Source organism: Wolffia australiana, chromosome 1 (genome assembly GCF_029677425.1).
Source record: "Wolffia australiana isolate 7733 chromosome 1, ASM2967742v1".
Lineage (NCBI taxonomy): Eukaryota > Viridiplantae > Streptophyta > Magnoliopsida > Alismatales > Araceae > Wolffia > Wolffia australiana.
In genome coordinates, this window is record NC_135835.1 from 10,757,454 (window position 1) to 10,784,168 (window position 26,715).

The 26,715-nt window shown below is 44.6% G+C and overlaps 3 protein-coding genes and 1 long non-coding RNA gene across 11 annotated transcripts in view; 3 read left to right on the forward strand and 1 right to left on the reverse strand.

The window, feature by feature from the left end:
• Positions 1-4,936: 4,936 nt before the first annotated feature.
• Positions 4,937-10,313, forward strand: ACX4 (acyl-CoA oxidase 4). Of its 3 annotated transcripts, XM_078579092.1 has the most exons (13): positions 4,939-5,175; positions 6,220-6,324; positions 7,709-7,815; positions 7,979-8,056; positions 8,125-8,248; positions 8,435-8,508; positions 8,606-8,665; positions 8,774-8,883; positions 9,207-9,366; positions 9,524-9,600; positions 9,699-9,870; positions 9,938-10,030; positions 10,094-10,313. In XM_078579092.1, the coding sequence occupies exons 1-13, from the start codon at positions 5,151-5,153 to the stop codon at positions 10,223-10,225; spliced, it is 1,317 nt and encodes a 438-aa protein (XP_078435218.1). In that variant the 5' UTR covers positions 4,939-5,150; the 3' UTR covers positions 10,226-10,313. The 3 variants fall into 3 exon arrangements, with proteins under 3 accessions (XP_078435201.1, XP_078435209.1, XP_078435218.1); XM_078579075.1 differs by having other exon boundaries at positions 4,937-5,175; positions 9,699-10,030; XM_078579083.1 differs by having other exon boundaries at positions 4,937-5,175; positions 6,223-6,324; positions 9,699-10,030.
• LOC144706188 (uncharacterized) lies at positions 8,915-9,842 on the reverse strand. The gene is made up of 3 exons (XR_013582189.1): positions 9,703-9,842; positions 9,181-9,330; positions 8,915-9,087 (listed from the first exon to the last, which is right to left on the reverse strand). It is a non-coding gene; the product is annotated as an uncharacterized LOC144706188 (long non-coding RNA).
• A 34-nt stretch (positions 10,314-10,347) lies between the features above and the next one.
• Positions 10,348-11,610, forward strand: CXIP2 (CAX-interacting protein 2). The gene is made up of 2 exons (XM_078579104.1): positions 10,348-10,671; positions 11,024-11,610. Exons 1-2 carry the CDS (start codon positions 10,348-10,350, stop codon positions 11,525-11,527), a joined length of 828 nt encoding a protein of 275 aa, XP_078435230.1. The 3' UTR covers positions 11,528-11,610.
• Positions 11,611-11,689: 79 nt separating this feature from the next.
• SAC8 (SAC domain-containing protein 8) overlaps positions 11,690-26,715 on the forward strand; it is a 28,662-nt gene continuing 13,636 nt past the window's right edge. For 4 of the 6 annotated variants that reach the window (XM_078579035.1, XM_078579029.1, XM_078579051.1 and 1 more), the window contains exons 1-5: positions 11,690-11,878; positions 12,202-12,279; positions 23,060-23,187; positions 23,257-23,348; positions 23,491-23,545. In XM_078579035.1, the coding sequence (XP_078435161.1) occupies positions 11,698-11,878; positions 12,202-12,279; positions 23,060-23,187; positions 23,257-23,348; positions 23,491-23,545 (534 nt within the window). In that variant the 5' untranslated portion in view covers positions 11,690-11,697. Of the gene's footprint in view, positions 11,879-12,201; positions 12,333-23,059; positions 23,188-23,256; positions 23,349-23,490; positions 23,546-26,715 lie in introns of those variants that run through there. The other 2 variants (XM_078579043.1, XM_078579064.1) reach the window with 2 other exon arrangements.

The window sequence follows — 26,715 nt, forward strand, 5'->3', positions numbered from 1 at the left end:
TGTAGAATAATTTTTATTTCTATAGAAATATATAATTGAAAACACTAACTAGTTCTAGTTTAAATACCTTAGTTGGAACTTTTGAAGTGATATGTGATGGTTGACGGAGATGGATGTGAATGGAGTGGAACAGATGAAAGATACTACCGTATGTGTGACAAAAATGATGGTAGATATGCACCATTGTAGTCCGTGGCAACGACGATGGAGGCAGACATTGGTCGGCGAGCAGCAATGTTTGAGGTGATGTGAGTGATACTAGAAATCTATCTCATCGAAGCTAATAACCAAGGAAAAAAAACTAAGATGTGAGTCAAAAAAGGTGAAGATCACGCTAACCTCATAATCATGAGCCCAATGGGTCAAGTGATCTTTTCCTTTTCATATATTAACTTGAATGTCACTCCTTCATTCTTGGAGTACAGTAACAGACATAAATGAGATTTGGATGACGAATGACCATACAATTCATATTTAGGAATAAAAATCTAAGGGTACTTCTTTTACAATGACTAGGGTCTATTTCCAAGTCCAATATGGTGGATGGATAATGATAGCAAGATGGAACTACCTTCAAAATTTCAGGCCAAAATTTATTTGGGACGTTAGATATCATCGTGCAGGATTCTCACACACTTCTAGGAGCAGGGAAAGTAAACAAGTCCATTAAAAAATTCGTGATAAATTCAAATTTTTGATAAATTATTGGGGATTTGACATACGAGTGTGAAATTTGTCGCACGAAGAATGCGACAAAGGCGGTCCATCTTAAGCGCCCAATATATGGTAGTACAAGCGTCTTTTGGTGTCATTTCAAATCCGTTCACCTGAAAGAACATGATGGGCTGAAGGGCAGAACTAGTATGCAACAATGTATAGATGACTTAATAGACGATGGGACATCAGGTCTCTTTGGAGGAAGCCGACCATTGAGAGGGTCGAACACTGAAAGAGACCAAAGATGTCATTAATTGGCTAGTTCATCGCATAGACTTGCCATGGCATTGGGTTGATCAGATGCTTGGAAGGAGATATGGTGATTTACGACACAAAGTGAGGTACCCTCACCGAGTGCCCGAGTCATCAAGGCATGGCGATGAAGTTGTTTGAGAGGATGAAGTCGGAGATCATTCACCCATATTAGCAATTGTCGATCGTGTGGTGGTGACAACTGATGGTTGACCGACGGAAAATGGTTGTGGACTTTTGGGCATAACATTTCAGTAGATTGATGCTTGTTGGACGTATCGTGAACTTGTCTTTGCCGTTTGCAAGCTTTGTCGGAAGCATGACGGGGAGTCCACGGAAAAAATTTGTGCCGAGGTGCTTGAAGAGTATGGACTCGACTCAAAGGTGAGTAATGTTAGGACTAATGTATTTGATATTTTTTTTCAATGCACGCTCTAATGTGTAATGTGCTTTCCATTGCAGTTATGTGTTGTTACCACCGCTAACGCATCAAGCAACTAGAGAATGATGGTCATATTAGGAAGAAGACTATGTGGAAGGAGCATAGGATTCAGTGCCAGGCAACATGTTCCATTCTTCGCACACATAGTGAACATTATTGTTCAATCTTCATTGAAAAGTTTTTCTATACCCACTACAACACCCATAGTCGAGGAGGAGAGTGATATTGTCATGACTGCTGATATGTATGATACTGAATCAGATGTGGAGGAGGGTGAAGAGGACATCTCATTACTGTGACGATGCGGTTTGCTTAGGGACATAGCGACTAAAGTGAGAACATTAGTTCGAGCTTTACGTCGATCAACAAAGCGAATAATATATTATGTTGATTTACACACGACACATAAATTAAATACAAGATTACCTCACTTGATTGCACGACGTGATGGAGTAGCACGCATGAGATGCTAGAAGAAGCTATTGCCAAAAGGGATGTGATTGATGCAGGGGATGCATTCTTCATGACAGGGGGTAGCCAGATGAAGATCTCGCGTGATGAATGGGAGTGGCATAAGGATTTTGCCTTCTTATTGATACCTTTTGCTTACACAACTGATCATGTTAGCAGGTCGAAAGAGTTTGTAATTGGGGATGCCCCCCTCCTCGTGCGAGCATTAGTTTGACACATGGAAAACGTCATGGAGTAGATTGCAGAGTCCACATTGTGCACATGCAAGAGACTGCCACCGGATGAACGCGAATCATTACTGCAGGCAGTTGTCGCTGTGCAGACAAAACTAGCCGAATATGAGTTGTTGTTGTGGAACAACGATGTTGTCTTAATTGCATCATTACTTGACCCATTTCGCAAGGGGTCAATGTTTGACAAGGCATCATATTTGAAGGCCGTATCCTTTGTTCATGGAATTCTCCCTACTACACCGCCATCTACCCATGACCAGCGTGATACAACCATGCCCCCACAACAACCATCAAAGGCTTGGGTCAGTTAAGCCCATAGCAGCAAACGGTCTACGAGAACCACCTCATTAGCTTCCTTTTTGGAGGAAAGGGATACATTCTTACGTACTACACACCAGGGAGGGGGAAACTCTACACGTTCCTAGTGATGAACTAAGGGTGTTCTTGTCTATCTAGCACTATTAAAAACTGCACGTGAATTTCTATCGGTGCCTGCTACAGGTGCTCCATCATAACTGTTGTTCTCCACGACTAGAGCAGTTGTCACTTATAAGAGATTGTGTTTGGAGGGGATGAGTATTGAGGCGCTTGTCTGTGTAAATTGTTGGTGTCGAGGAGGAAAAACTAAATGGTATGACATTTGCATTGACGGCGACATTGATGTTGACCTAGATAAATCAGGTATGATTCTAATTTATCTTTAGTTATGTTATACATATGGATGGTAAATTGAGATGGCTTTTTATTTCAGATGTCGTGGTAGCTTCAGAGCAGTAGGACTCATGTGATGCTGCGTCTGGGATTTATGATGAAATTTGTGGGCAGTGTTTTGAAGAAAAATCTAACCTTTTTCCCAAACACGGAGAAACACTTTTCTCCGAACTCTTCCCTTAGCATGTTTGACATATGATACTTTTTACTTTATATTTGAGTATTTATTTGTGTATTACAGCCAATATTACCTAAATCACAGAGACCATGACAGGTGCCATGATGTCAAGCGATGAACCTGCAACAGAACATTGACACCTACCACGTCGGAGTATGCGTCTTCTCGTTCAACGCTTGATGAAGAAACCACAAGACTCAACTATGCGCGTAATCAGCTCTGACTATAAAGATGACAAGGATAGTGATTGCTTTGCTCATCCACGAGGCTCCGACACATCAGCAATATGCTCTGCTAATAATTCCTCAAACGCCGACTCCTCATCTATTTGAGGTAAAGCGCTCTCTGCAGTTGACATGGCAGCTGCTTTGGTGAAGCGTAAGGTGTATGTGTAATAATATAGTACGGATGTTAAAAAGTGTTCCTGAATTGTACTTGAAAAATGAAACATCGCCATAAATAAGTTTGCAAAAATAGCATAGATGGTGTACTAATTCGTTCCCTACAACTTGGAATTTATGATTTGATGACAAATAAATCACACCAAACAATAGGTGATGCTTTTTCATTGCATAAACATGTAATGGCAGTAAAGAAACTTGCGTCATTTGATGGACAAATAGATGATGAAGTATATAAGTACATAGGTAAAAGGGAGAGAGTGTGAATGAATGAAATACAGAGTAATTTCAAAATCCTTCAATTAACAATGATGAAATAGATAGATAAAATAAACAATGATGAAACAATGAAATAGATCGATGCATGTGCGACGGTTTACTCTATATGGATCTGTTTACTTTGTGAGGACAAATAGACGGTTTAGTTTGTATGGATCTGGTGACGACACATAAACAATGCAATAGATCGATGAAATTGATCGAAGCAATAGATCAAAGCAATAGATCGATGAAACAATGGCTAAAGAAACATGTGTCACTTGCTCGACATATAAATAATGAAATAGATCGATGCATGTACGGCGACATGCAATGCAACTTATGAATATGCAAAAAAATATTCATATTGTACGGATCGATGCATGATGAACCATTATTGGGTGGCAGTCAGACCTGAAGCAAGGAGAACCCTTGTCCTCATATCGATCTGGTGACGGCAGATGCTCGCCAGCAAAATCACAAATGAAGGTTTAACGAAATAAAGAACTTGGATTTGGATTAAGAATTTGGATTTGGATCACAAATAAATAACGAGAGAGATGGAGAGGGATTAAGAATTTGGATTAAGAGCTGGGATTGAGCGTTGGGTTCCGCAGGTCGAAGGAGACGGCGGCTCTTTGCGAATAGGGATTTTACAAACCAGATGCAAAATCCTCGACTACCAAAATTACGAGTATCTTTCCCGTTATCCGATATCCTTACTCGATAGTTGATATCGGATAACGAAACATGGGAAACTATAATTTTGCTGAATGGAGACGGATAACGGACCCATAACAGATAATGTCCAAATTTTTTTCGGTATTACGACATCGATATCCGATAAGGGATATCGGATATCGATTATGACACGGCAGATGTCCAACGAATGTTGAATGAAACATATTTCGTCACGGATACCAGCGCCCAGTTTAGTATCCATTATCCAAACGGTCGCACCTTAGTACCTATCAACACGGCTTATCTACTTTGACTTTAACATTAACTAGAAAACCCCAGCAAACCGGGAAAGAACTGGAACAAAACTCAAGTTTAACTAAGGTTTAGGTATTTGCTAAAAACTCGAACCCGAAGGTAACTGTCAAAACCTAGTCTAGATTTTTGCTTTGTCCCACTTGGGCTTTTTCATGGTTAACGAGATTGATTATATTCCCACTTGGGCTTTTTCACATTATAAAATAAATTTCATTAGCAGAAGAATTAAAAAGATAATTAAGATATTTAAGATATTTAATCTGATATCCGAGAAACTAGTATTCAGGATCGTCATCCGACGATTACGGAATGGGCTTGTCGCGTGTCCGCAGTTCGAGATCGACACGCGAAATCAATCCGTTGTTGATCTGATGACTCGCCACTGCGTCATCCTTTGTAGGATCGAAGATCATCGACTTATTTGCATAGATAGAGCCATCCGCCTATATTAATCTGCCGATCGCCAAGATTCGTCCCTCCTCTATCCTTCCATGACGATCTCGTCCGTGAACAAAGGTTAGTCAATTGATTTTCCGTGATTATCTACAAATTTCCACTGGGTTGATGTTTCGGAGCTTTGCAGTGGACCTCTTTAGATAATCTGGAAAGAGATATTCAGGATATGTTTCAGTAGATTGTTATTTAGGAACAATTGCCGGGTTTGATCCGTGTCCTTTCGTACATCATCGCGAAATTGTCTCGGAGAGGGTGAAAGTTGTTAAAATTAGATTAGAGAACCAGGGTGGCAGTGGCCATGGAAGATGAAGCTTTTTTTTTTCTCTTGAATAATTTTTAAGGTGGGGATAGCTATGATGTGTCAATTGGTGACGTAACATACCTTTTCGGAGAACGCGATCTTCGATTTTCTTTATCAACTCTAACGAATCGTGCGGTTGTTGATGATATTGCCGAATTCTTGCCGGCCTATTCTTGGTTGATCTAGAAATCCTATATCGAGATGGAATTAATCAGGTCCCTCGAGGACTAGCTAGAATTTCTGGAACGGAGTTTTGTTTAAAGAATCCCAGAGATTATTCCGTCTTCGTCTGTATGCGTCTTCTATGTTTTTTCTACTGATGAGACTTTCCCCTTTTATTTGGCTAAGGAATTATAAAAAAATCAAGAATGGGCATAGACAATTATAAAAACTCCGCTCATCTGCCAAATCTTGTTATTCAATAAGATAGTACTAAATTATTCCCTCCAATATGCTAATTTTATTGAGATTTTTATCCTCCCATTCGTCATTAACGTCGTTGCCCATATGTAGTTGTTTTCGTTCTGATTTATCGCTACGAGTGATAAATAGTATAGGGTTATGAGTTACGATCTGCACTATAGGTCAAGTATTATATAGAGCTGCCTCTCTACAACGCACTTAACGAGATTAGATCTCTGACAATCATCAAACTAACCTGTCGAAATACTGCAAGATCATACCCATTCTTGCGAAATTAGTTTTCAATGGATGATATTATTTTGAACTGCAGCACTTTTTAAAAAAATTGATACGTTTAATTTGAAAGGCCTTTATTAGTTTAAGTCGGTTTGTCTTTTCAGCAGGAATTCCCGAAGAAGAAATGAGTTCAAAGCTTGGATTGCCATCTTTAGACATGTCTCTCGCGTTTCCACAGGCAACACCTGCATCTCAGTTTCCTCCTCCTGGTAAGAGACTTGGTTTAATTCTCGAATTACTTAAAATTTCATACAGCCTTAAGTCCATGTTTTGCTATCTTTCTCTGTAAGGTTGAAGAGTCCTTCCTGCCGGTCATCATTGATTTTGTGGTTTCTTTCTTATTACTATTCTGATACGAACCTTGATCAAGGTTAGTATTTGGTAGGGAGTAGAGGGTGAGGTGAGGTAGAATTTTACCGGGGTCGGAGAGTACAAATCGGAATGATTGGAGGTGTCGGAGGAGGCAAGGATTGACCAGGGACGAGCTGACTGAAAATGCAATGAGGGGTTGACAATTACGGGGATGGGGTCCGTCGGAGACTAGAAGAGAACTAAACAGCAGGTGTAGGGATTGGATTGGAGGACAGCCGGCTGAAGATCCTGTTGAGATGATCAAGAGGATAGGGGATCGTTGGATAGTCAAGGGGATGGGACCAAGACTGGGAGGATAGTGATATTGAGCCATGAGGTTGATCTTACCTTAAGTCTTGACTGACCTTCTCAAGGGAGAAATGCTTGTATTTATAGAGAGAGGAATCAATCTATCTGATACGAACCCGCCGGTTCGTACAAGGGAGAAGACGGTGGAGGGAGAGTGAAGGCGCCGGGGTGGACGTCGGCATGCCGGGATGGACTACGGCAGGGCGGGATCGGCGGAGTGAACGTCGCCGGAGAGCTCGACGGAGTGGACGTCACCGAGGGAGAGGAGAGACTACTTGGAGCCAATGAGTTAATAATTCATGTCCTGCCCTCCCACAAGGAGGGCTACATACTTAAAGGAAACGTAAAGGAACTGTCTAAAGACAGAAATGCCCCTAGTGGGCTTACTGGATCGTATCACTATCCTGAGCCTGAAATTACTTAAGTCCACCTGATGGGCTAAAATGCCTATGATACTCTTGGGAGTATAGGATCTTATCAGATTCAAAACGTATGAAGTGCATAATGGTTTTATACTCTCATCGTGTATATTCATGTCATGTTCACATCAATGCAATAAGAATAGTTATGCTTCACCTCAGGTGATGTGAAGCATTTTCCGTGTCTGTTGTTTTAATGTTGAACAATAATTAGTTTGTTTATCTAGACCATATGGCATCCTGAATAGCTCGTGAAACAGTAAAATATATAATTTTACTCGAGAAATCTGTCCACCAACTCCTAATTAAGACATCAACGTCAAGGACTCTTATACTGAATTTAGAAAAGAGGTAAGAGAGAAAAAGGGCCAAGAGGGATAGAGATGAATTGTGGAGATTGTAAACTAAAGATGAATTGTTTATCTATAGTGCTGAATTTTTATTTTTGCTTCTTCTTTTCCATTCCATGACATATTTGTGTACTTATTCTTATCTTATGCGGGTTTGTATCCAGCTTCCGATTACTATCAACTCGATGATCTGTTGAATCCGGAGGAGATAGAAATAAGGAGAAAAGTTAGGGCGCTTATGGAGAAAGAAATTGCTCCAATAATGACTAAGGTACTTCTGCATATTTGTTTTGTATTATTCTCAAATTTTTCATGAATATATTTTTCTAGAGTACACTTTCCTCTTCAAACTCCAGAAAAATCTTCTGACACTACAATGCTTCACTTGAATGGAATCGAAGGATTTGTGAAGTTATTTGTGTTTCTCTATGCAGTATTGGGAGAAAGCAGAGTTCCCGTTTACTGCTATTCCTAAACTTGCATCTATAGGAGTCGCTGGTGGTACAATTAAGGTATCTATTTTCTACGCATCTCATGGATTAATATAAATAAAAGATATTAAACTCGTTTTGGCATATAGGGCTACGGGTGTCCAGGTCTCTCCCTTCTGGGTAGCGCCATTGCTACAGCAGAAGTGGCCAGAGTGGATGCCAGTTGCTCCACCTTCATTCTTGTTCACTCTTCACTTGCGATGCTAACAATCGGTATGGATCCTTTTTCCTATACTCGATGCGTTCATCTTTGAAATATTATGATCAAATTTTTTTAGTTCTTATTCTAAAATGATTGTAAACACTATTTTTTGATTCATTATATTACAAAATAATACAAATAAGATTGCATTCTTCGTATTGCTCTGATCTCTATATCTTTGAAATATTTTTCATCAGCCATGTGTGGATCAGAGGAGCAGAAGCAGAGGTACTTACCTTCCCTGGCACAGTTACGGACCGTTGCATGTTGGGTAAGAAAATAATTCCGTGACATGTAATGAAGTTCTTGGAGAAACTTCATTTATCTTACATCACACCATCTTGATGTGCATCTTAATTATGTTTTAGGCTTTGACCGAACCAGATAATGGAAGTGATGCAAGCTCTCTGAAAACGACGGCTACACAGGTATGAGTTCCTCAGTAGCTTCCTGATTAAATCTACTTGTACCTGGCCTTTTGATACACTGTTATTTATTATTTATTACTTCGGGTGCACTGCTACTGATTGGAATAGGTAAACGGTGGTTGGGTGCTCAATGGGCAGAAGCGCTGGATTGGCAACAGCACCTTTGCAGACATCTTGATCGTGTTTGCCAGGAACACGGCTACCAACCAGATTAATGGGTTAGTAATCTTCCCCAGCTAAAACGGAACGTATAAAAAGTTTTCATTAATATAAAAAAGAGATACTTCGAATTGGCCATATATACACCAGTGTTCTGCCACGTTTGCATTCACTGTTCTCTTCTGTCACTACAGATAATAATCTTATAAACTTCAAGCTCTGGTATCTAAGGCGCTTGTGAGCAGCCCAGTGTCCATGGGATTCTTTCAAAAAAAAAAATCAGATCTGTTACACCAGTAGAAACAAAAAAAGTAAACATAAGCGCAATGAATAATTATGGATGCATGCATTTTTACCTTGTAAGTGGGTTTGATTTGCGCAGGTTTATAGTGAAGAAAGGCGCGCCTGGCTTGAACGTCACAAAGATTGAAAACAAAATTGGCCTCAGAATCGTTCAGAACGGCGACATTCTTATGAACAAAGTCTTCGTCCCAGAGGAAGATAAACTGCCAGGGGTCACTTGTTTTCAGGACACAAGCAAGGTATATATCAGAAAACAATCATATTTCTGTTTTGCAGCAACGTTCATGCATTTTCTTCAGGAATTAAATACTAAAAATCCCCAGAAAGTATCTCAAAAACGCGTCGCATCTGTCCATCCTCCGCTATCCTTTGATCTAGAATTTCAAATGTATGTAGGTTCTTGCTGTCTCGCGCGTCATGGTGGCCTGGCAGCCGATCGGAATCTCGATGGGTGTCTACGACATCTGCCTACGGTAAACAACTCCGCTCTTAAACGAACTCCGATTCCAATCATCCTCGGTTGTCGATTAAACTCTGACCATGGGAGAAATTCAAAAAAAAAAAACGGAAGTTACCTGAAGGAAAGAAAACAATTCGGAGCTCCGCTGGCGGCCTTCCAGCTGAACCAGGAGAAGCTCGTCCGCATGCTGGGGAACATCCAGGGCATGCTGCTCGTCGGTTGGCGCCTTTGCAAGCTCTACGAATCCGGGAAGATGACCCCCGGCCAAGCCAGTCTGGGAAAGGTTTATCCCCAAACTTCCTCTCCCCTATTCGCAACAACGAAGATCTTCCCCCTTGTTCTTCGCGCAGGCTTGGACTTCGCGGACGGCCAGGGAAACGGTAGCCCTAGCGCGCGAGCTCATGGGAGGGAACGGAATCCTCGCCGATTTCTTAGTCGCCAAGGTTTCCCCCCGCGATTCCAGCCATTCCGATCTTCGCACCGTTCCCTGATCTCGTCCATTGCAGGCCTTCTGCGATCTGGAGCCGATCTTCTCCTACGAAGGCACCTACGACATCAACAGCCTGGTCACCGGCCGGGAGATCACGGGGATCGCCAGCTTCAAGCCCGCCGTTCTCGCCTCTCAAAGCCGGCTCTGATGAACAGCCGAGGTCGTTTATATATCTCTTCCTGATAAACAAATCGATAAATAATCTATGGATAAAACCCGGAAGGGCGTTACCAGAAGGCCAGAGTCTAGCGTGCGGGGCAAGGAAGAGCCATGGCGGCCGCTATCCATTTGCCGACCATCGCTTGCCGCTTCTCTTCTCGTCCGATCTCGCGTTCGCAGAGATCCCGAGCTTCCGTTCGCGTGGGAGGTCTCCGATCTGCCGTCTGTTGCTTCGCGAGGAAGCTGTCGGAGGCGGAGCTTCTCCCTCTCCCGGCCGACCTTGAAGGATTGGATGAGAAGCTTCCCTCCGGCGCCGGCGTGTACGGCGTGTACGACGCCAACGGCGATCTCCAGTTCCTCGGGATCTCCCGCGACATTCCTCGTAGCGTTGATTCTCACCGCAAGACCGTTCCCTCGCTCTGTCATTCCGTCAAGGTTAATTCGTTCTTCCGATTTCTGCAACGAAAAGCCCCAATTCGTTCCGATTTTCGATTTCCGCTTTCCCGAATTTCCGCTCTCCATCGTTTTTTTTTGGATATTTGGCAAGGTCGAGGTTAATCTGTTCTTCACAAGGCCTAGAACTCGCCGATCTTGTTCGATCTTCGGTTTTTTGGGATCTTTGGCCAGGTCGACGTTAATCTGTTCTTCGCTAGCCCTAGAACTCGCCGAACTTGTTCGATCTTCGGTTTTTTCGGATCTTTGGCCAGGTCGAGGTTGATCTGTTCTTCGCAAGCCCTAGAACTCGCCGATCTTGATCGAACGTCGGTTTTTTTGGATCGTCGGGCAGGTCGAGGTGGTGGAGAGCGCGGCGGATCGGACGAGCTTGACGGAGGCGTGGAAGGCGTGGATGCAGGAGCACATCGACTTGAACGGGAAGCCCCCGCCGGGGAACCTCTCGGGCAACGAGCTGTGGACGCGCCGGCCGAAGAGCAAGCCGGACCTGCGGCTCACGCCGGGGCGCCACGTCTCGCTGACGGTGCCCTTGGAGGACCTGATCGACGGGCTGGTGAAGCAGCACGGCGTGGTGGCCTTCATCAAGGGCTCGAGGAGCGCCCCCCAGTGCGGCTTCTCCCAGCGCGTGGTCTCCATTCTCCAGTCCACCGGCGTCGACTTCGAGAGCGTCAACGTCCTCGACGAGGAGTACAACTTCGGGCTGAGGGAGACTCTCAAGGCCTACAGCAACTGGCCTACCTTCCCGCAGATCTTCGTCAAGGGAGAGCTCATCGGCGGTTGCGACATTCTCACCGCCATGGACGCCTCCGGCCAGCTCGCCGCCCTTCTCAAGAACTAGCTCCGTCGATGTTCAATTGTTCATCTTCAACCGTCTCTGTTCGATCTTATTTATAGGGCGGAGTTTTAACCTATGTTTAAAAAGTTTGTTGGGCCGGTCCACGCGTTTGCGGAACCGACGGAGGTGTTTAAAGCCGCGAAGACGGAGAGGGGAGGGAATCGAAGAGGGAAATGGAAGTCGAGGGTGTGGCGTTGCTGCGGAGCGATCGGGAGTGCGGATTCGAGCGTTGCGCCAGGGAGATCCGAGTGGAAGAGTTTGTCGACAAGTTCGTCTTCAAATCTGTTGATCCGGTTGTTCCAGACGCTTCCTTCTCCGTTGATCGCGACGAAGGTGTCGTTCGAGGGCCGGAAGGTGATCTTCTCCCGATGGTGGTGTGGGATTGGCTCGGTTGCCGGTTGAAAAAGTCTCCGAGAATTTGACGCCGATTGAAGAGAGATTTTCCGGGATGAATTTATGATTCATTGCCGCAGAGATTGTTTTCAATTGTTACCTTGACGAATGATTCCGCCGCCGTTCTATCGATGTTTCATGTCGTTCACAGCGTAATTCTTACGTTTGGCCGTAAAGCGTCAATGTGATCTAGTCAAAACCTCATCATGCTGTATAATAATCCACTCACAGTAGGGCGGGAAACACCTGGATAAAAGTTCTAATGAGATGTTTCATCTTCGCAGGGAATTCTATCAACTCTGAAACTCTTCTCAGCACGTCGATCATCTATGGCGTTTTGGGGACGATAAAGTTGCTTGCAGGTTTTTTCTCTCAGTGAATGACGCGAAATTATTTTGGTTAAAGTGGAGAGCGTGTTAGTATCCAACGACAGCATGAGAACTTCCTTTTATCCTCGTAATTTCTTTTAATTCGCAGCATGATAATCTCCTTGCATTATTTAATTCCGGCTCTCGTTGGAAATTTCGAGGAGAAATGAGTTAAAGGCGATTTGGTTCTGTTTCCTTTGTCGTTGTTCAGTTTCCATGTTTCTGACGTCGAACCCCAAGAATTCCACTCGGATCAAGTGGAATCCTGTACAAACGAGCTTCAGAAAGACCAGTGTAGCGACTCAAATGTCGTAGGCTCCGTGCCATGGCGAATCCAAGAAAACGAAACTGTAACTTGCTAGAAAGATGAGGTAGTATCATGATTGAATCAAAGCCGTTGGAATTTGGCAGACCTTTAATGAAATCCGGAGAAATGTCTTCCCAAATTTGATCGGGAACATGTAGTGGCTGTAAGAGACCGGCAGGGGATAGGGTTAACGCCTTATGCTGACATATTTGACAGTTTGATACATTGGATTTGATTTATCTCTTCATACTGGGCCGGTGAAACTGTTGAGAAATTCTCTGATAAGTTTTTTGGAATCCACCGTGTCCTCCAAGCTTAGCATCGTGGAAGTTATTCAATATTGTTGGGATCAGAATGGGTTTTTCTGGAATTACTAGTTTCCTTTACAGTTTTTAGTTTCCTTTTGTAAAGGAGAATTCGTTGCTGTGGTGAATAATAGGAATGCGTTTTGTTAGTTTCAATGAGTTCCTATTTGATAACTGACAATTTGGGATCAGCTATGATTTCTTTTTCCAGTAGCTGCTTATTCAACCAATAAGTTATAGTCTCATCTCATTGACCTGGATAAAGAATCTGTCACAATGTCGAAACAAAATCCCAGTATTTTTGTGATCCTCTTGTGATCTTGAGGAATCTCATTTTGGTTTAATTTCAGAACTTCAAACTGAATTTGTCCGTAAAAATGATAAACCTTTTTAATTGAAAATAATATTTCCACCTGTGCACAGAACACAACTGCCATCATCTCTCGTTCCTTGGCCAACTTCAAGTCTGCTCTCTCGGATAAAACCTTACTCCAATCCCGAGGCATTGGTTTTACAAACTTTTTACAGAAATCTGGTTGTACGACTCCCTTGTAGAAACTTCAACAATAATAAACTTCCAGAGCTTATTTGAGAAGAACACAGATTTCCCAGTAGTAAGGAGACTTCGGGAAGATAGAGAGGGAGAATGAAGGGGAGTGCTCGATGGAGTGGGCACGCCGAGAGAGAAGGGAGATAAGCTAAGGAGAGGGGTGGCGGAGTTGTGCACGCCACCGGCTCCCGATCGTCTTCCAGTTGCAGGGGTGACCTTCTGCAAGAGAGATAGAGATGAGCGAGAGTCTAGACCTAGGATGGTTTCATAGGAACTCACGATGATCAAAGGTGCCTCTGTCGTCCTCGGAGGTGCCCTCTTAAGGCTGCGGTATTGGGCTCTTCTGGTCCGGATTGCCATCTTGATGTATGGGCCGAGGGCGACGTTCATAGACCTGAGAATGGATTGTATCAGGACTCCATTCGAATGCGAGCAGCTTGTCCTCAAGCTGGAAGTCGGGAAACTGGTGACGCAGCTTGTCGGCCATTTCCCATGTTGCTTCAAAGTCTGGGAAGACCTTCCCAATACGTGAGGACCTGCAGGCCTTGGGCAGATGGTCGAAAGGCTTTGATCGTGTCGGGTTGAACTGTCCACTCGTGGTCTTGCGTCAGTCCTGCATGCCAGGGTTGAATGGGTTGTGTTGGTCCCACGGCCGGTTTCAGTTGTGATACATGGAAGACTCAGCGAATCTTGGCTCCGGTTGGTAAGTCAAGGCGGTAGGTCTCTGGTTCGATCTTTTGTGTGATCTTGTAGGGCCCGAAGAGCTTGGCTGCCAGCTTCTCATTTGGAGAGCGGGCTAGTGTCCGCATGCGGTATGGCTTCAGCTTCAAGTAGACCATGTCTACCTCGTTGAACTCGACAGGGCAGCGGTGGCGATCTGCTGTGGCTTTCATAGGGGTCTGGGAGTGCGCCAGGTGTTGGCGCAGTAGAGTTAACTTCTGGTCGCGTTCTTGCAGCAGACGGTCGAGGTCGTCCATGGGAGTTGCAGGGCTGCCGTAGCGCATGAGCGCGGGTGGTTCTCTGCCGTAGACCGCCTGAAAGGGATACATTTTAATGGAGCTGTGGTAGGAGGTATTGTAGCTGAGCTCTTCCCAGTGAAGCCAAGCGCTCCATTTCTTCGGTTGGTTACCTTCGAAACAACGGAGGTAAGATTCGAGTGATCAGTTGACCACCTCTGTCTGCCCATCGGACTCGGGGTGATACGCTGAACTGTGTTGCAGTTGAGTGCCTTGTAGGGTGTGAAGTTCCTTCCAAAAAGTACTCAAAAAGAGACTGCCGAGATCCGAGACAATCGTGCGGGGAAATCCGTGCTGTTTTATGATCTCCCGTGCAAACTTGTCGGCCACAGTTCGCGCCGAGAAAGGGTGGCACATCCCGTTAAAGTGGCTATATTTGCTGAAACGATCGACGACTTCTAATATGCTGTCCATACTTCCTGACTTGGGCAGTCCTTCAATAAAATCCATGCAGATGTCATCCCAGATCTTCTGCGGTATCGGTAGAGGTTGGAGGAGGCCGCAGGAGAGAGAGTGGATGATTTGAACCGTTGACATTGAGAGCATGCATTGACGTGCTTCTTAATGTCTCTCTTCATACCGCTCCAGTAGAACTGCTGAGCTACTCACTTGTACATCTTTAGGAAACCCCAGTGTCCTATGAGTACACCGTCATGGAATTCTGCCGAGATACGAGGAATAATTGCAGAATCGGCTGGAATTACGGGGCAACCATTGTGTATAATGTGTCGTTGGTCCTTGAGAAGTGCCCGTGACTTGTCGGTGCTCTGCACAACTGTTGGACCACTTCCTGGAGCTTTGGGTCGGTTGCCACTTTGCTTCAGACCTGTGCCACCTCGCCCCATGTGGATACTGATACCATGTCAAGGTGGAGGTCTTCGACTGATGCTTGGCGCGAGAGAGCATTGGCTACCTGGTTGGAGCTGCCGGCCTTATACTGGATTGAGAACTGGTACCCATGAGTTTGGTGAGAAGGTGGTGGTAATCCCCTTGTACTTCTTGTTGCTCCAACAAATGTTTGAGGCTGCGCTGGTGGGTGCGAACGACGAATGCTTGGAACATTAGGTAGTGTCTCCATTTCTTCACGGCGAGGACGACAGCCATCGATTCCCATTCATAAGCAGAGCGTGCTCTTGCTGTCACCAGAAGTGATTGCCTGAAGAAGGCAATTGGGCGTTCTTGTTGGAGTAACACGGCGCCCACGCCTACCCCAGAGGCATCTGTGTCCACCGTGAACGGCTGGCCGAAATCGGGGAGGGCGAGGACCGGTGTCGAGGACAAGGTGCTTTTCAGGTTATAGAACGCCTGCTGGGCATCATCCGACCACTTGAATTGGCCTTTCTTGAGTAGTTGCAAGAGGGGCCAGGCCAGCGCTGCATTACCGGCAATGAAACGGCGGTAGTAGTATGCGAGACTCAAAAACCCTCATAGCTGTCAGATGGTTAAGGGCGTCAGCCAAGCCTGCACTGCTTCCACTTTCCCTGATCGGTGGCTACCCTGTCGGCGGGGATCCAGTGCCCCAATATTCGAGCTTCGACTGGCCGAAGAAGCACTTTTTGAGATTGGTACAAAGTTGGTGGTTAGCTAGTACCTGCAACACCCTCGTCAAATGCTCTTCATGCTCGATCTCCGAGTGGCTGTAAATGAGTATGTCATCGAAAAGACCAAAACGAATTTGCGTAGGTACGGTTGGAATATAGTGTTCATGAGTGCCTGGAAGGTGGCTGGGGCGTTGCAAAGTCCGAATGGCATTACCTAGTATTAGTAGTGACCCAGATGCGTGGGGAATGACGTCTTCTCAGTATCTTCTGATTGTATCTGGATCTGATGGTACCCAGACTTGAGGTCAAGCTAGGAGAAGACTCTAGTGCCGTGGAGTTCCTCCAGGAGTTCATCAACGATGGGAATTGGGAAACAGTTGGGCACTGTCACACTGTTGAGTGCGCGGTAGTCCATGCAAAACCGCCAACCTCTTGTCCTTTTCTTTACCAACAGGGCGGGACTGGAATACGGGCTGCGAGACGGTCAAATTATGCCGGCAAGGAGTTGTTCTTCCACCAACTTTTTGAGTTCATTCTTTTGCATATGTGAGTACCGATACAGCCGGCAGTGGACTGGCCCTGATCCGGACCGCAATGTGATCTGATGATCCCAGGAACGTTGCGGCGGTAGAGTCAGGGTAGGTTGGAAGACTGAAGGGAAGGCTGTTCGAAAATGATCTGAGAAGCCTGTGGCACCTGCATGCTGCACGAGGGACAACGATGTCAGAGAAAATTTTCACTTAACTGCTCAGTAGGTGGGAGCCTTCGTAAGTTGTAAAGCTGCGGGTGCAGTTGCCAGTTGGGTCACGCTGGGATCTCTGCGCAGCGTGTGCCATATCCCATCAACTTGGAATTGCAGCAGCAGTAGGTCCCACTGGGTAGCCGTCCAACCGAGGGTTCGCAGCCATGAGAATCAATAGGAGTCGAGTAATCTTGAATCTGAATTTGGACCACCTGGTAGACGGCAGTCCCGTTGAGACCACGGCTATCGCCATAACAAATTCGGTAAGGCAACGTTGTCACCCTCGTCAAGTCTAGTCTGTGTGCAAGAGCGTCATCAATGAAGTTGTCCGAGGCGCCTGAATCAATGAGGATGGTGACGTCTTGAGCCCAGAGGGTGCCCCACAGTTGAAGGGACTGCGGCGACGACATATTGGTGACCGCTTGCAGGTGGAGTCTCCTGATCTCTATGGTCGGTGTCTCGGGAAGAGGCTGGTCGACCTCAGAATCGTCATCTTCATCCACCACTAATCCTGTAGAATATTTGGCACTCATGACGATAGAGAAGTTTTGAGTTTTGCGGCAGACGTGGCCTGGTGTGAACTTTTCATTGCATTGAAAACACAAGCCTTGAGCCTTTCTGTTGGAAAATTCTTCGGTAGTGAGCCAGAATTGGCGAGGAGGTTGATTGAGTGTCCCGTTCTCCGGTGTTCCATGCGGAGCGGTGGCACGCCAATTCCGAGGGGGTTCTGCGATCGAGCGCGGCCCCGGTGTGCTTCTTTTTGCCGTCGCTGGTCGGAGTCGAGACAACATCTTCTCCGCCTTGAAGGCGCAGTCAATCAGGTCTTCTGTGGAGCAGGGTTCTCGTTGGCTGATGTCGATTTGAAGTGCAGGACGCAAAGTTGAATATAGGGCATGCATTGCAGTCTCCTCGGATACTTCTGATAGGTATCCCATGAGGTCCACGAACGCGGAGACAACTTCGTCCACTGATCCTGTCTGTTGTAGCTTGAACAGCTGGTGGTAGGCTTTTCTCGGTTGTAATCCAAAATGGTAATTCAGCTGCCTTTTGAAGTCGTCCCAGCTATTGAACCTGGCTCGGTCATCTTTGAAGCAAAACCAGGCGGACGCCTTGCCTTCCATGTACGATGACATGATTCAGAGTCGCTCTGCCTCTTGGGCGGAGTACGCTCGGAAATAGTGCTCCACATGTCTCAGCCAGCACTCCGGGTCACCTCCGGAAAATGTCGGAATGTCTGCCGAATGGTGGCCCCCCGGAATTCTGATTTGGGTGCGCTTGCTGGCGATACGTCCGTCCCTGGCAGGAACGGTCACGATAGTTCCAGTATTCCTCTTCCTCTGAATTCGTAAGGCCGTGTACGTGGTAGTCGTGTCGTGGCATCACTGCTGGAAGTCGACGAGGAGGCGGTTGGTGACGGCGGAAGCCTGTGTCGTCGGGGTAGGAGTGTTCACCCGAGAATTTATCCCGATGGGGTCGGTTGGGCTCGTACAGCAGCATGGTTGCACCCGCTTGACCGTCTGGTCTGGTCACCCTGCCTTCTTGTATGGTGAGTCTCGTGCAGGGGCTGGGGGGGCGGAGCGGAGTGTCGTCCAGCTCCTGCTCCTCGGAATAATGCTGCTGCCAGGCTGGACCCTTGGCCGTGCCTGACTCGAGCTGAGCCGAGCATGATTCAGCCGGTCGTGCCCGCTGGAATTGAGTGGTCTGAACTGGCGGGTTCGGATTGGTGGGTCGTGGCTCCGTTAAGGCTGCGTTGGAAGGCCCAGCCAGATCAATTCGTGGGTTTTTTTCAATAAGTAGTGCGGCGCAGAGCCGTTCTCGTGTGGACGTATATTGCGTGGGCCCGCCACTCTTTTCATTAGCGGCCCATTAGGGTTGTCAAGGGTCCTCTGAAACTCATCCTTAGTTGGAGGAACGGATTCTGCGAAGTACCAGTCGGGTGGAGCAGAGGGAGTCGCCGGTGGAGGCTCCTGCGGCAGGGGAGGGCATCGTCTCCGGTGCTTGCTGGGGCATCCCGCCTTGAACCTCCAGGATCTGGAGAAGCCGCGTGAACTGGAGCTCGAGCTGGTGAAGACGAGCTTCCATGGTTGGAGCTGCCGGCCTTATACTGGATTGAGAGCTGGTATCCCATGAGTTTGGTGAAAAGGTGGTGGTAATCCCCTTGTACTTCTCGTTGCTCCAACAGATGCTTGAGGCTGCGCTTGAAGTCTGCTCTCTCGGATAAGACCTTACTCCAATCTGGAGGCATTGGTTTCAATTACAAACTATTTACAGAAATCTGGTAATCTCAAAACCAGTGTAGTAGATAAGGCTTGTCTCAGTTTATTGAATGCTCGTTTGGCTTTTTCATCCCAACGAAAGCATTTTTCCTAAACAAGGCTTTAAACTGTTGAGTCAGTGCAGCATATTGTGGCACAAAGCACCTGTAGTTGTTTGTCAACCTGAAGAATCATCTCAGCTGCTTCGGGTGACACTGTTGATCTTCTCTAAGTTAGAGGCTACATCTTGCAGAGATATCAAACGCCCCAAATAATCAATCGTATGTTGGAAGTTTGAACACATTATATATGTGTTCCTCATGCTTTGCTTGAGTTGTATCATAGTCTAAAATATCATATAAAAATACAGGTATGTATTTGTGTAAGAGTGATTGAAAAATCAAAGTTGCCTTTCTGCACTTTGAAAGCAGTCTCGAGGATATCGTCTTCATAAATGAGAACTGGGTAGTAGCCAAATTTTAATCCAATTTGGTGGAGATAGTTGGCCTGTATAGTTCTTCAAATAGCTTTTCAATAAGAGAGATGGGGTACCAATTCGGCACCGTAATTTGTTGCAAGCACTATAGTCAACACACATCCTCAAACCCCCCTTTTCTTCAAATAAAACATCCTCAAACCCCCCTCCCGCACTCATCTTTCATTTTTTATCATCAATGTGTGGCTAGCATAAGGGCTGGACAAGCATCTGATGTAGCAGCAGTCAAGCAATTATTGTAATAGTTTTTCCAACTCAATTTTGTACCAATGAGAATATCTAAATGAGTGCATGTTGATTGGTTTTAATAGGGTAGACTATGAACCGGGGGATCAATATTACGTTGGGGTGGGTACTTCTTTGTGACTAAAAAACAGTAGGATAAACGCTATGAAATTGAGTAAATGGAATGATAAGTTTTAGTTTATATAAGTTGGGACGGTTGGGGTTGCAAGCTTCATGAAGTTCTCTGAACTGCCTTTTACTTCCTATGAATTACGGTCAATGGTGTGAATGGTGCCCGTTTATGTAGCAAATCCATGATGGCATGAGATTCAGCAATTTGTAATTGCTATATGATATGATTCCGGGCCGTGTTTATGAGCGCCGGCGGCCCATGAGGCTGAAACAGCCACGAGACCATTGGAAGCCCTAACTTAAGGGTCTGGAGAAGGAGAGAGAAGGGGATATCACCTACGTGAGTAACTTCCTCTTTCCCTAGCGAATCCTCTCTTCCCACTTCCTGACGGTTTCTCACCCTCTTCCCTGCGCAGACAATCTTCCCTGCGACAGTGGTGACTACCCTCAGTAGGAGCGTCAATCTACGGCGTTCCCAGAACCCCCCTTTTTCCCTTCTTCATTCCATCTCTTCACCCTAGTTGTATTCTTCTTGTTCGTTCTTGAATGCTGACCGTGAGTCGAAGAACTCCTTACTAATTGATAATAGTAACGGGTCCTTATCACTACACAACCACTCTATTGATTTTATCCATTGGACTCCTAAAATGATTTTCATGTTACTCAGAGTCATTTCTTGAAGAAAATTACTCAGAGTCATGCGAATGAAGCATTGGATAATCTAGAGACCTTGCATGTTTACTGGAACATTGATACAATCCTCTACCCCCAAAGGGTGTCTTAGGAATTTAGCCCACTAGGGGCATTTTAGCAATTTGATGTTTAGGGTAGATTGCTTACGTTCCTTATAAATAGGTGTAGCCCTCCATTGAGGAGGGCAGTCAAGACTTATGGTAAGATCGGCCTCTTGGCTCACTTTCTTGATCCTCCTCGTCTCGGTCCCGTCCCCTCGACCGTCCAGCGATCCCCTACCCCCGTGGTTGTCTCACCGGATCTTCAGCCGGCTCCCCTCCAATCCGATCCCTACCCTTGCCGTTCGGTTCCCTTCTCGTCTCCGGCGATCCCCGTCCCCGCGATCGTCAACCCTTCACCGCGTCATCAGGCGGCTCGTCCTCGGTCGATCCCTGTTCCCATCTGTTCGACCTCTCTCTTCATCCCCGTTTCGACTCTCCTACCCTGGGAACATCTATCTCGCCTCGTCCTCCAACCTCCTCCCGATACGAACCTAGATCAAGGTTCGTATAAAAAATTCAGACAAATTCCTCTAGATTGTTGCAACACACCATTTGCCAATAATAAGTCAAAGGTGCCCCTTGGAAAATCGGATTAGACAGTGATGAAAGGATCAAAGACATGACTGGATAGGGTTGGTTTTTGCTTGAAGAAATCACTGGATTGTCTCCCTTGCTAGTTCTTGGCGGATCTACACAGCTCCAGCAGCTCCTGCTAATTTGGGAACAAAATGCTCAATGTTCTCGTAAGGGTTATTCCTCTCTTATGTATAGAGGAACAGAGCGTGCGCTTTATAAGGGCCTGCACATACTGATATGATATGTGAGCTTTAAGTATGTATGGTGGGAGGCCTGACTAGGGCTCAATCCGCAAGCATGGGTCCAGCCCACGACATATCCTACTTAAAGCCCCGCTTGAGGGAACTTGTGGCAGGAAATTACACTCTAAGCTCTCCATCCCTCTCTTGTGAGATCTCCCTTCTCCTGTATTGGTCGTGACTCTTCATTCCCTTGTGCTCGCAGGTCGATGTCGTCATCCCCATACCAAGCCCGTGCCTGTTCGTCGGTGATCCTTCGCCATCCCCTTGTCATTCCTGTTCTCTCCTCTCTATCTCCGGGAGCTTCTTCTTATCTCTCGTCTCCTTCCTCCTCGTATTACATTGAACCATCATTGAATCAGTTTGAATTACTCTGGGTTGAACTTGAAGATACATTCCGGTCATCGATTTGTCCCCGACACAGGAATGCATCACATACTCCCTTCTTGATACATGATCTCCTCAAGAACCTCTTTAGAAGGTCCATATCAGTTTCCGACTATGTCCTCTGGTATTATATTTTTCTCTGATTACTCATCTGGGAATGGATTTTGAAACTCTATCATAATTTTTGTGTGTTTTTGCAATTGGACAGTCACGAAACGAAATGAATATCTAGATTGAATGTAATCTCATTTTTTGTATTTAAGGTATTCCTTAAATAGTTTGAGACAAATCCCTAACTAAAATGTCCCATCATTTCAAATGATGAGTTTTGATGTGCGCTCCTAGAATTATCATTTAATTTTTGCTTAGAAGTTCATCCAAAATTTTATCGGCATTACCTTGAGTCTGAGAAAATCAATCCATGTCCACTTAAGGATAACATTCCTTCCGGAAATCAAAAATTCATTTGTTATTGGGCTGACTAACTTTAAGTGAACTTTAGGTTGATTTTCCCTTCAGTGGGTGGGCCGGCCTCCCTCTTACATCTGTTACTGTTTGGACACCCAACTCTACATCATTGTATCACTGAAGAACAGGTTCATCCTCTCATTTGCGTCAAGCGCTCTTGTAATCGATCATGTAGTGCCTTTACCGAGAATTTCGGGAAGTCTCTAAAAAAAGTCATCTTTGGATCATGGTGCACAGGGTGAAGGCAACTCCATGTTACTCACCTGCAGTTCCCCAGGACAGAAAGGATTTTATTTGACATGGTATCCTGGATGAGGATTGCACATGCCAGAAAAGGAGTCAGACTTTTGTACCTGGTTCATCAGGGTGGTGCCACCTCCTCTGCTCGTCAGTTCCAGCCACAAGGAGTAGTGTAGAACCAGCAGTTCCAGCCACTAATTTTTAAAAATAATCACTTTGGTAATACAAAAATTGATAATTTGATACAAATCTCTTCTCATCTGCTTATAGGAGTCCATAGTGCATGTCGATGTTCTGAAAACTTGTCAGTTGGAAAAGCAAAATGGATCTATATCCTCCCTTGTAAATGTTTTCAGTGGGATACCGTTTTGTATTCATTCGGATGTATGAATGATACAAGGATGTATGATGGATCTGTATTCTCCAACAGCCATCTATGATACACTGTGTTCTTTCACGAAAATTTTCTGCTATATGTGCAATTTATACTTTCTTTGTTATTGATATTATACCTTCCAGGCCATCCTATTCATTTGTTTTCATTCTTTCCTGTGAATTCAGGCACGTATATTCTTGTAATTACTTCTAGAGAGGAGACTGGAACCTACTGCGGTGTTCCTGTTTACTACGTAAGGTCTATGAAATTTTTATCCTGTAATGGTCGTGTCAGTGACTTAGCTTCACATAAGGTACAATGAATAAAATTTCTCCATGCAGATTTATTTCAATTATATTTGTATTTGAATGATAATTTTCAGAAAAGAGACGAGGCATACTTCGTTTCTCTGTTGAGAACCGTAGAGTCAACTTCTGGATTGTATTACTCTTATGATGGTGATTTGACATTGAAGTGAGCAATATTACTTGTCATGTAGAAATTATTTTGTTTCGGATGCCAGCTTAAAGTTATTATATTATTAAGTTATCACATCTATACATGCACAATTTCCTACCATCTTAATTTTGTGATTCATATATTTGATATTCACCAGCGTTCAAAGAGCTCAGAGATCGATTAAAAAGCCTGGCGTACCTCTTTGGAAGAAAGTAAGTGGTTTTCGTCCTCTCTCAAAAGAACACTGCAGAAATACATATTTTTTACCTATCAATCAAGAGAATTCTCATTACAGAACATCCTAGCTTTTCTGTGGCATTAATTTTTGTCTCAAACATTCATTTCCTTTTATGGTTTTATCCTGTGGGTGGAATTTATAACTAATTTAGGTTTATCTGCACAGCACATGCCATTTGGGTGTACAGGGGATGTTTAAGAGTATTTTCCAGTAAATAGGATTAGACCTCCCCTAGGGAAGTCAGACCAGAATATTGAAGTTTAACCGTGGTTACTCCTGCTAATCAATCAATGTCTCAGACCTTATCCTCTCTATCTACACTACAAAATCCTCTCAACACAACTTTCGGCTATTTTTCACCAGATCTCCAGCTGGCACTCCTATTGATTGATCCCAACCCGCCTCTCTGTCAGTCATCTAGCCCCCTACCTCTCAGAAGTCTCTCGCTCTGCAATTACAAACCAACAGATTTGTATCAATTTGCATGATAATTCCAGGCATTGCATATTTTTACACAGAGGCATTGCATTCTGACAAGTTTTCTTCAATCCTTTGGAGGTAATTAGTCACAGAGTTGGGGGAAGAAAGGGTCTTGCAGAAGAAGAAATACAAACCTAAGTTTTATTAAACAGTAAAATAATCTACACAGGGCTCATTTGGCTGGTTCCTAATGGGTATGTAGGCAAGATTTTAATGGCCATATTTGCCTAAAATCATGTGTGACACGTGAGATGTGTGTGCTACTCTCACAAAAGTGTTTCTCATTACGCTCTCCACAAATTCGGGAATGAATGTTTCATAAATGCAGCTTGGAGACAAGAGATTTGTGTTGGATATCTGCCAATCTGGATCAATCTCAATCATCTTCATCCTCAGCTTTTCCTTTATGAAGCACCGATAGATCTCCGCATGCTTAGTCTTGTCATACTTAACTGGGTCCATGTGCTAGTCTGATGTCAGATCTATTGTTGCACCAGTGATGGATGGTCCCAACTAGTGATACAGCCATTTCATGAGTACTCCTTGAATCTAGAGGGCTTAACAGATCCCATGGGCCAGAGCTCTGTACTCTGCTTCTGTATTTGATCATGAGGCTTCCTGTTGTATCTTGATACACCAAGTGACCAGATTGCCACACAGAAGTGGGCAATACCCACTAGTGGATATGCAGTCAACCTCCAAGACAGCATAGTTCAAGTGACAATTTATTTCTAAAGTCTGCGGCTTAACTTGATGGAAGGCGAGACTAAGGCCAATTCTTCCTTCAAGTACGGTAAGACTCTATGGGCAGCCTGCAAGTGAGAAATTTAGGATGATACATGAATTGGCCAAGGATACTAACGCAGCAGGAAATATCTGACCTGGTATGGGCGAAGTAGATATGTTTACCAATTAGCCGTAGTTAGGACAAAGGATCTATATCTGGTTTATTTTCATCAAGTTTTATGCCATAGGAGTAGCTCAGGGTTGGCATCTTCATTGACCATTTGATCTAGTAAATCATTAATTTATTTCTATTGAGACTCGGTGTTTCCACCAGAGAACGAGCCATGTCTATGCCCAAAAAATATGTAAGCCCAAGCTCTGAATGTTGAATTGTGCATTAAGCTTTTGGCCCAAATTATTTCTGCCGTGGAGAAACTTCCCTGTACATATACAGTACAAATAACTACATTCCGAGAAGAGGTATCTTAGCAAAACAGGGTATGATCACCATTGCATTGGTAATAACTGAGGTTTTTTCATAGCTCAAGTGAACATCTCAAACCAGATTCTGGGTGACGGCTTCAGAAAATTATAGTTCCTTTTGTATATGGCAAACCTAGCCAGCTGAAAAATCGTATACTGGGGGTGAATTCATAGAATATTCTGCATCGAATTGCCCCAGTAAAAAATGTTCTTTATGTCAAACACATAGGGCTCCCTGTTCTGATTAGCTTCCAAATAAATAAGGATTTGAATGTCCCAGGCGAATGTTTCCCTATAATCTACATCATATTTCTGTGTATGCCCTTGTTTAAGTTAGCCATCTGTCCTGTACTTGACCGTGTATACCCATTTACATCCCAAGGATTATTTCCTTGAGGCAGAGAAGTCAACTCCCTGGTGTTTTTTGTTTTTAGTGCTGCCATTTCAATATCCCTAACTTATTTCCTCTGAGATTGAGCTAGTGTCTCTTGGACAGTTGCGGGATGATTTACCAGTTGGAGATTCATCACGAAGGTTTATTATCTGGAGACACATTTGGATAATTCAGAATATGACTCAAAGGATTAGGTGATCCTGCGACTAAGAGATTCTCCTACTCCCGCAGCACTGGATCACCTATATTTTCAGATATAACCTTTCCTGTACTTACAGTTGTTGTGAACATTGTTAAAAAAAAAACAGTTGATTTGTGAACACCCAGAAAGTGTTGATTTGGAGGTTTAGCCTTGACTCTACTTCAATTCAAATGTCTAGGCCATAGAGGAAGTCCGCTGGACGTCTTTTGAGTTCTTATGTCTGATCAACTGCCGTGACCCTGCAGGATCAACTGTTTCAACATTCATTGGTCCATGAAGAATTTCAGATTCCTGTGGATCAATCATCTTCAGATGTAGTTAATATCCAGGGCTTTTTAGACGATGAGCAAGGGACTGCTCCACTAGATTACTTGCATTGTAGAAATATCCCTCATTAGATTTCACATCCTCAAATATAATCAGTTAAATTACTTAATTTTTCCATGTTTATAATCAGATAATACAATAGCAGAACAGTCTCACCTGGGCCTCATAGGCGGCTGAATGAATAGAAGATGAATCAAATGGTGTCTTTGTTAGGGAAGGTAGTGGAAACTAGCATAGCCAATTTGACAATGAGCAATGTTGTGCATGGTCTTTTGGGGCGAAACTTTTTCACTTGGACTCCAGCGTCATTGTTAATGCAAACCGGACGAGATCGGGAAGCCATGTTTTCTGCAGAGTAGGTCTCGTACAATCATGGTCGCTGCACCGGGTTCACAGGGCGAGGACTGTCTGCTGCTCTAATACCTTGGAAGCTATCTCCAATCCCATGGATGTACTGCGTTACAGAGTCAAGAGAAGAGAAGGGGCTCACAGAAGAAGAAAAATAACCTTAAATTTCATGAAACACTAAAAT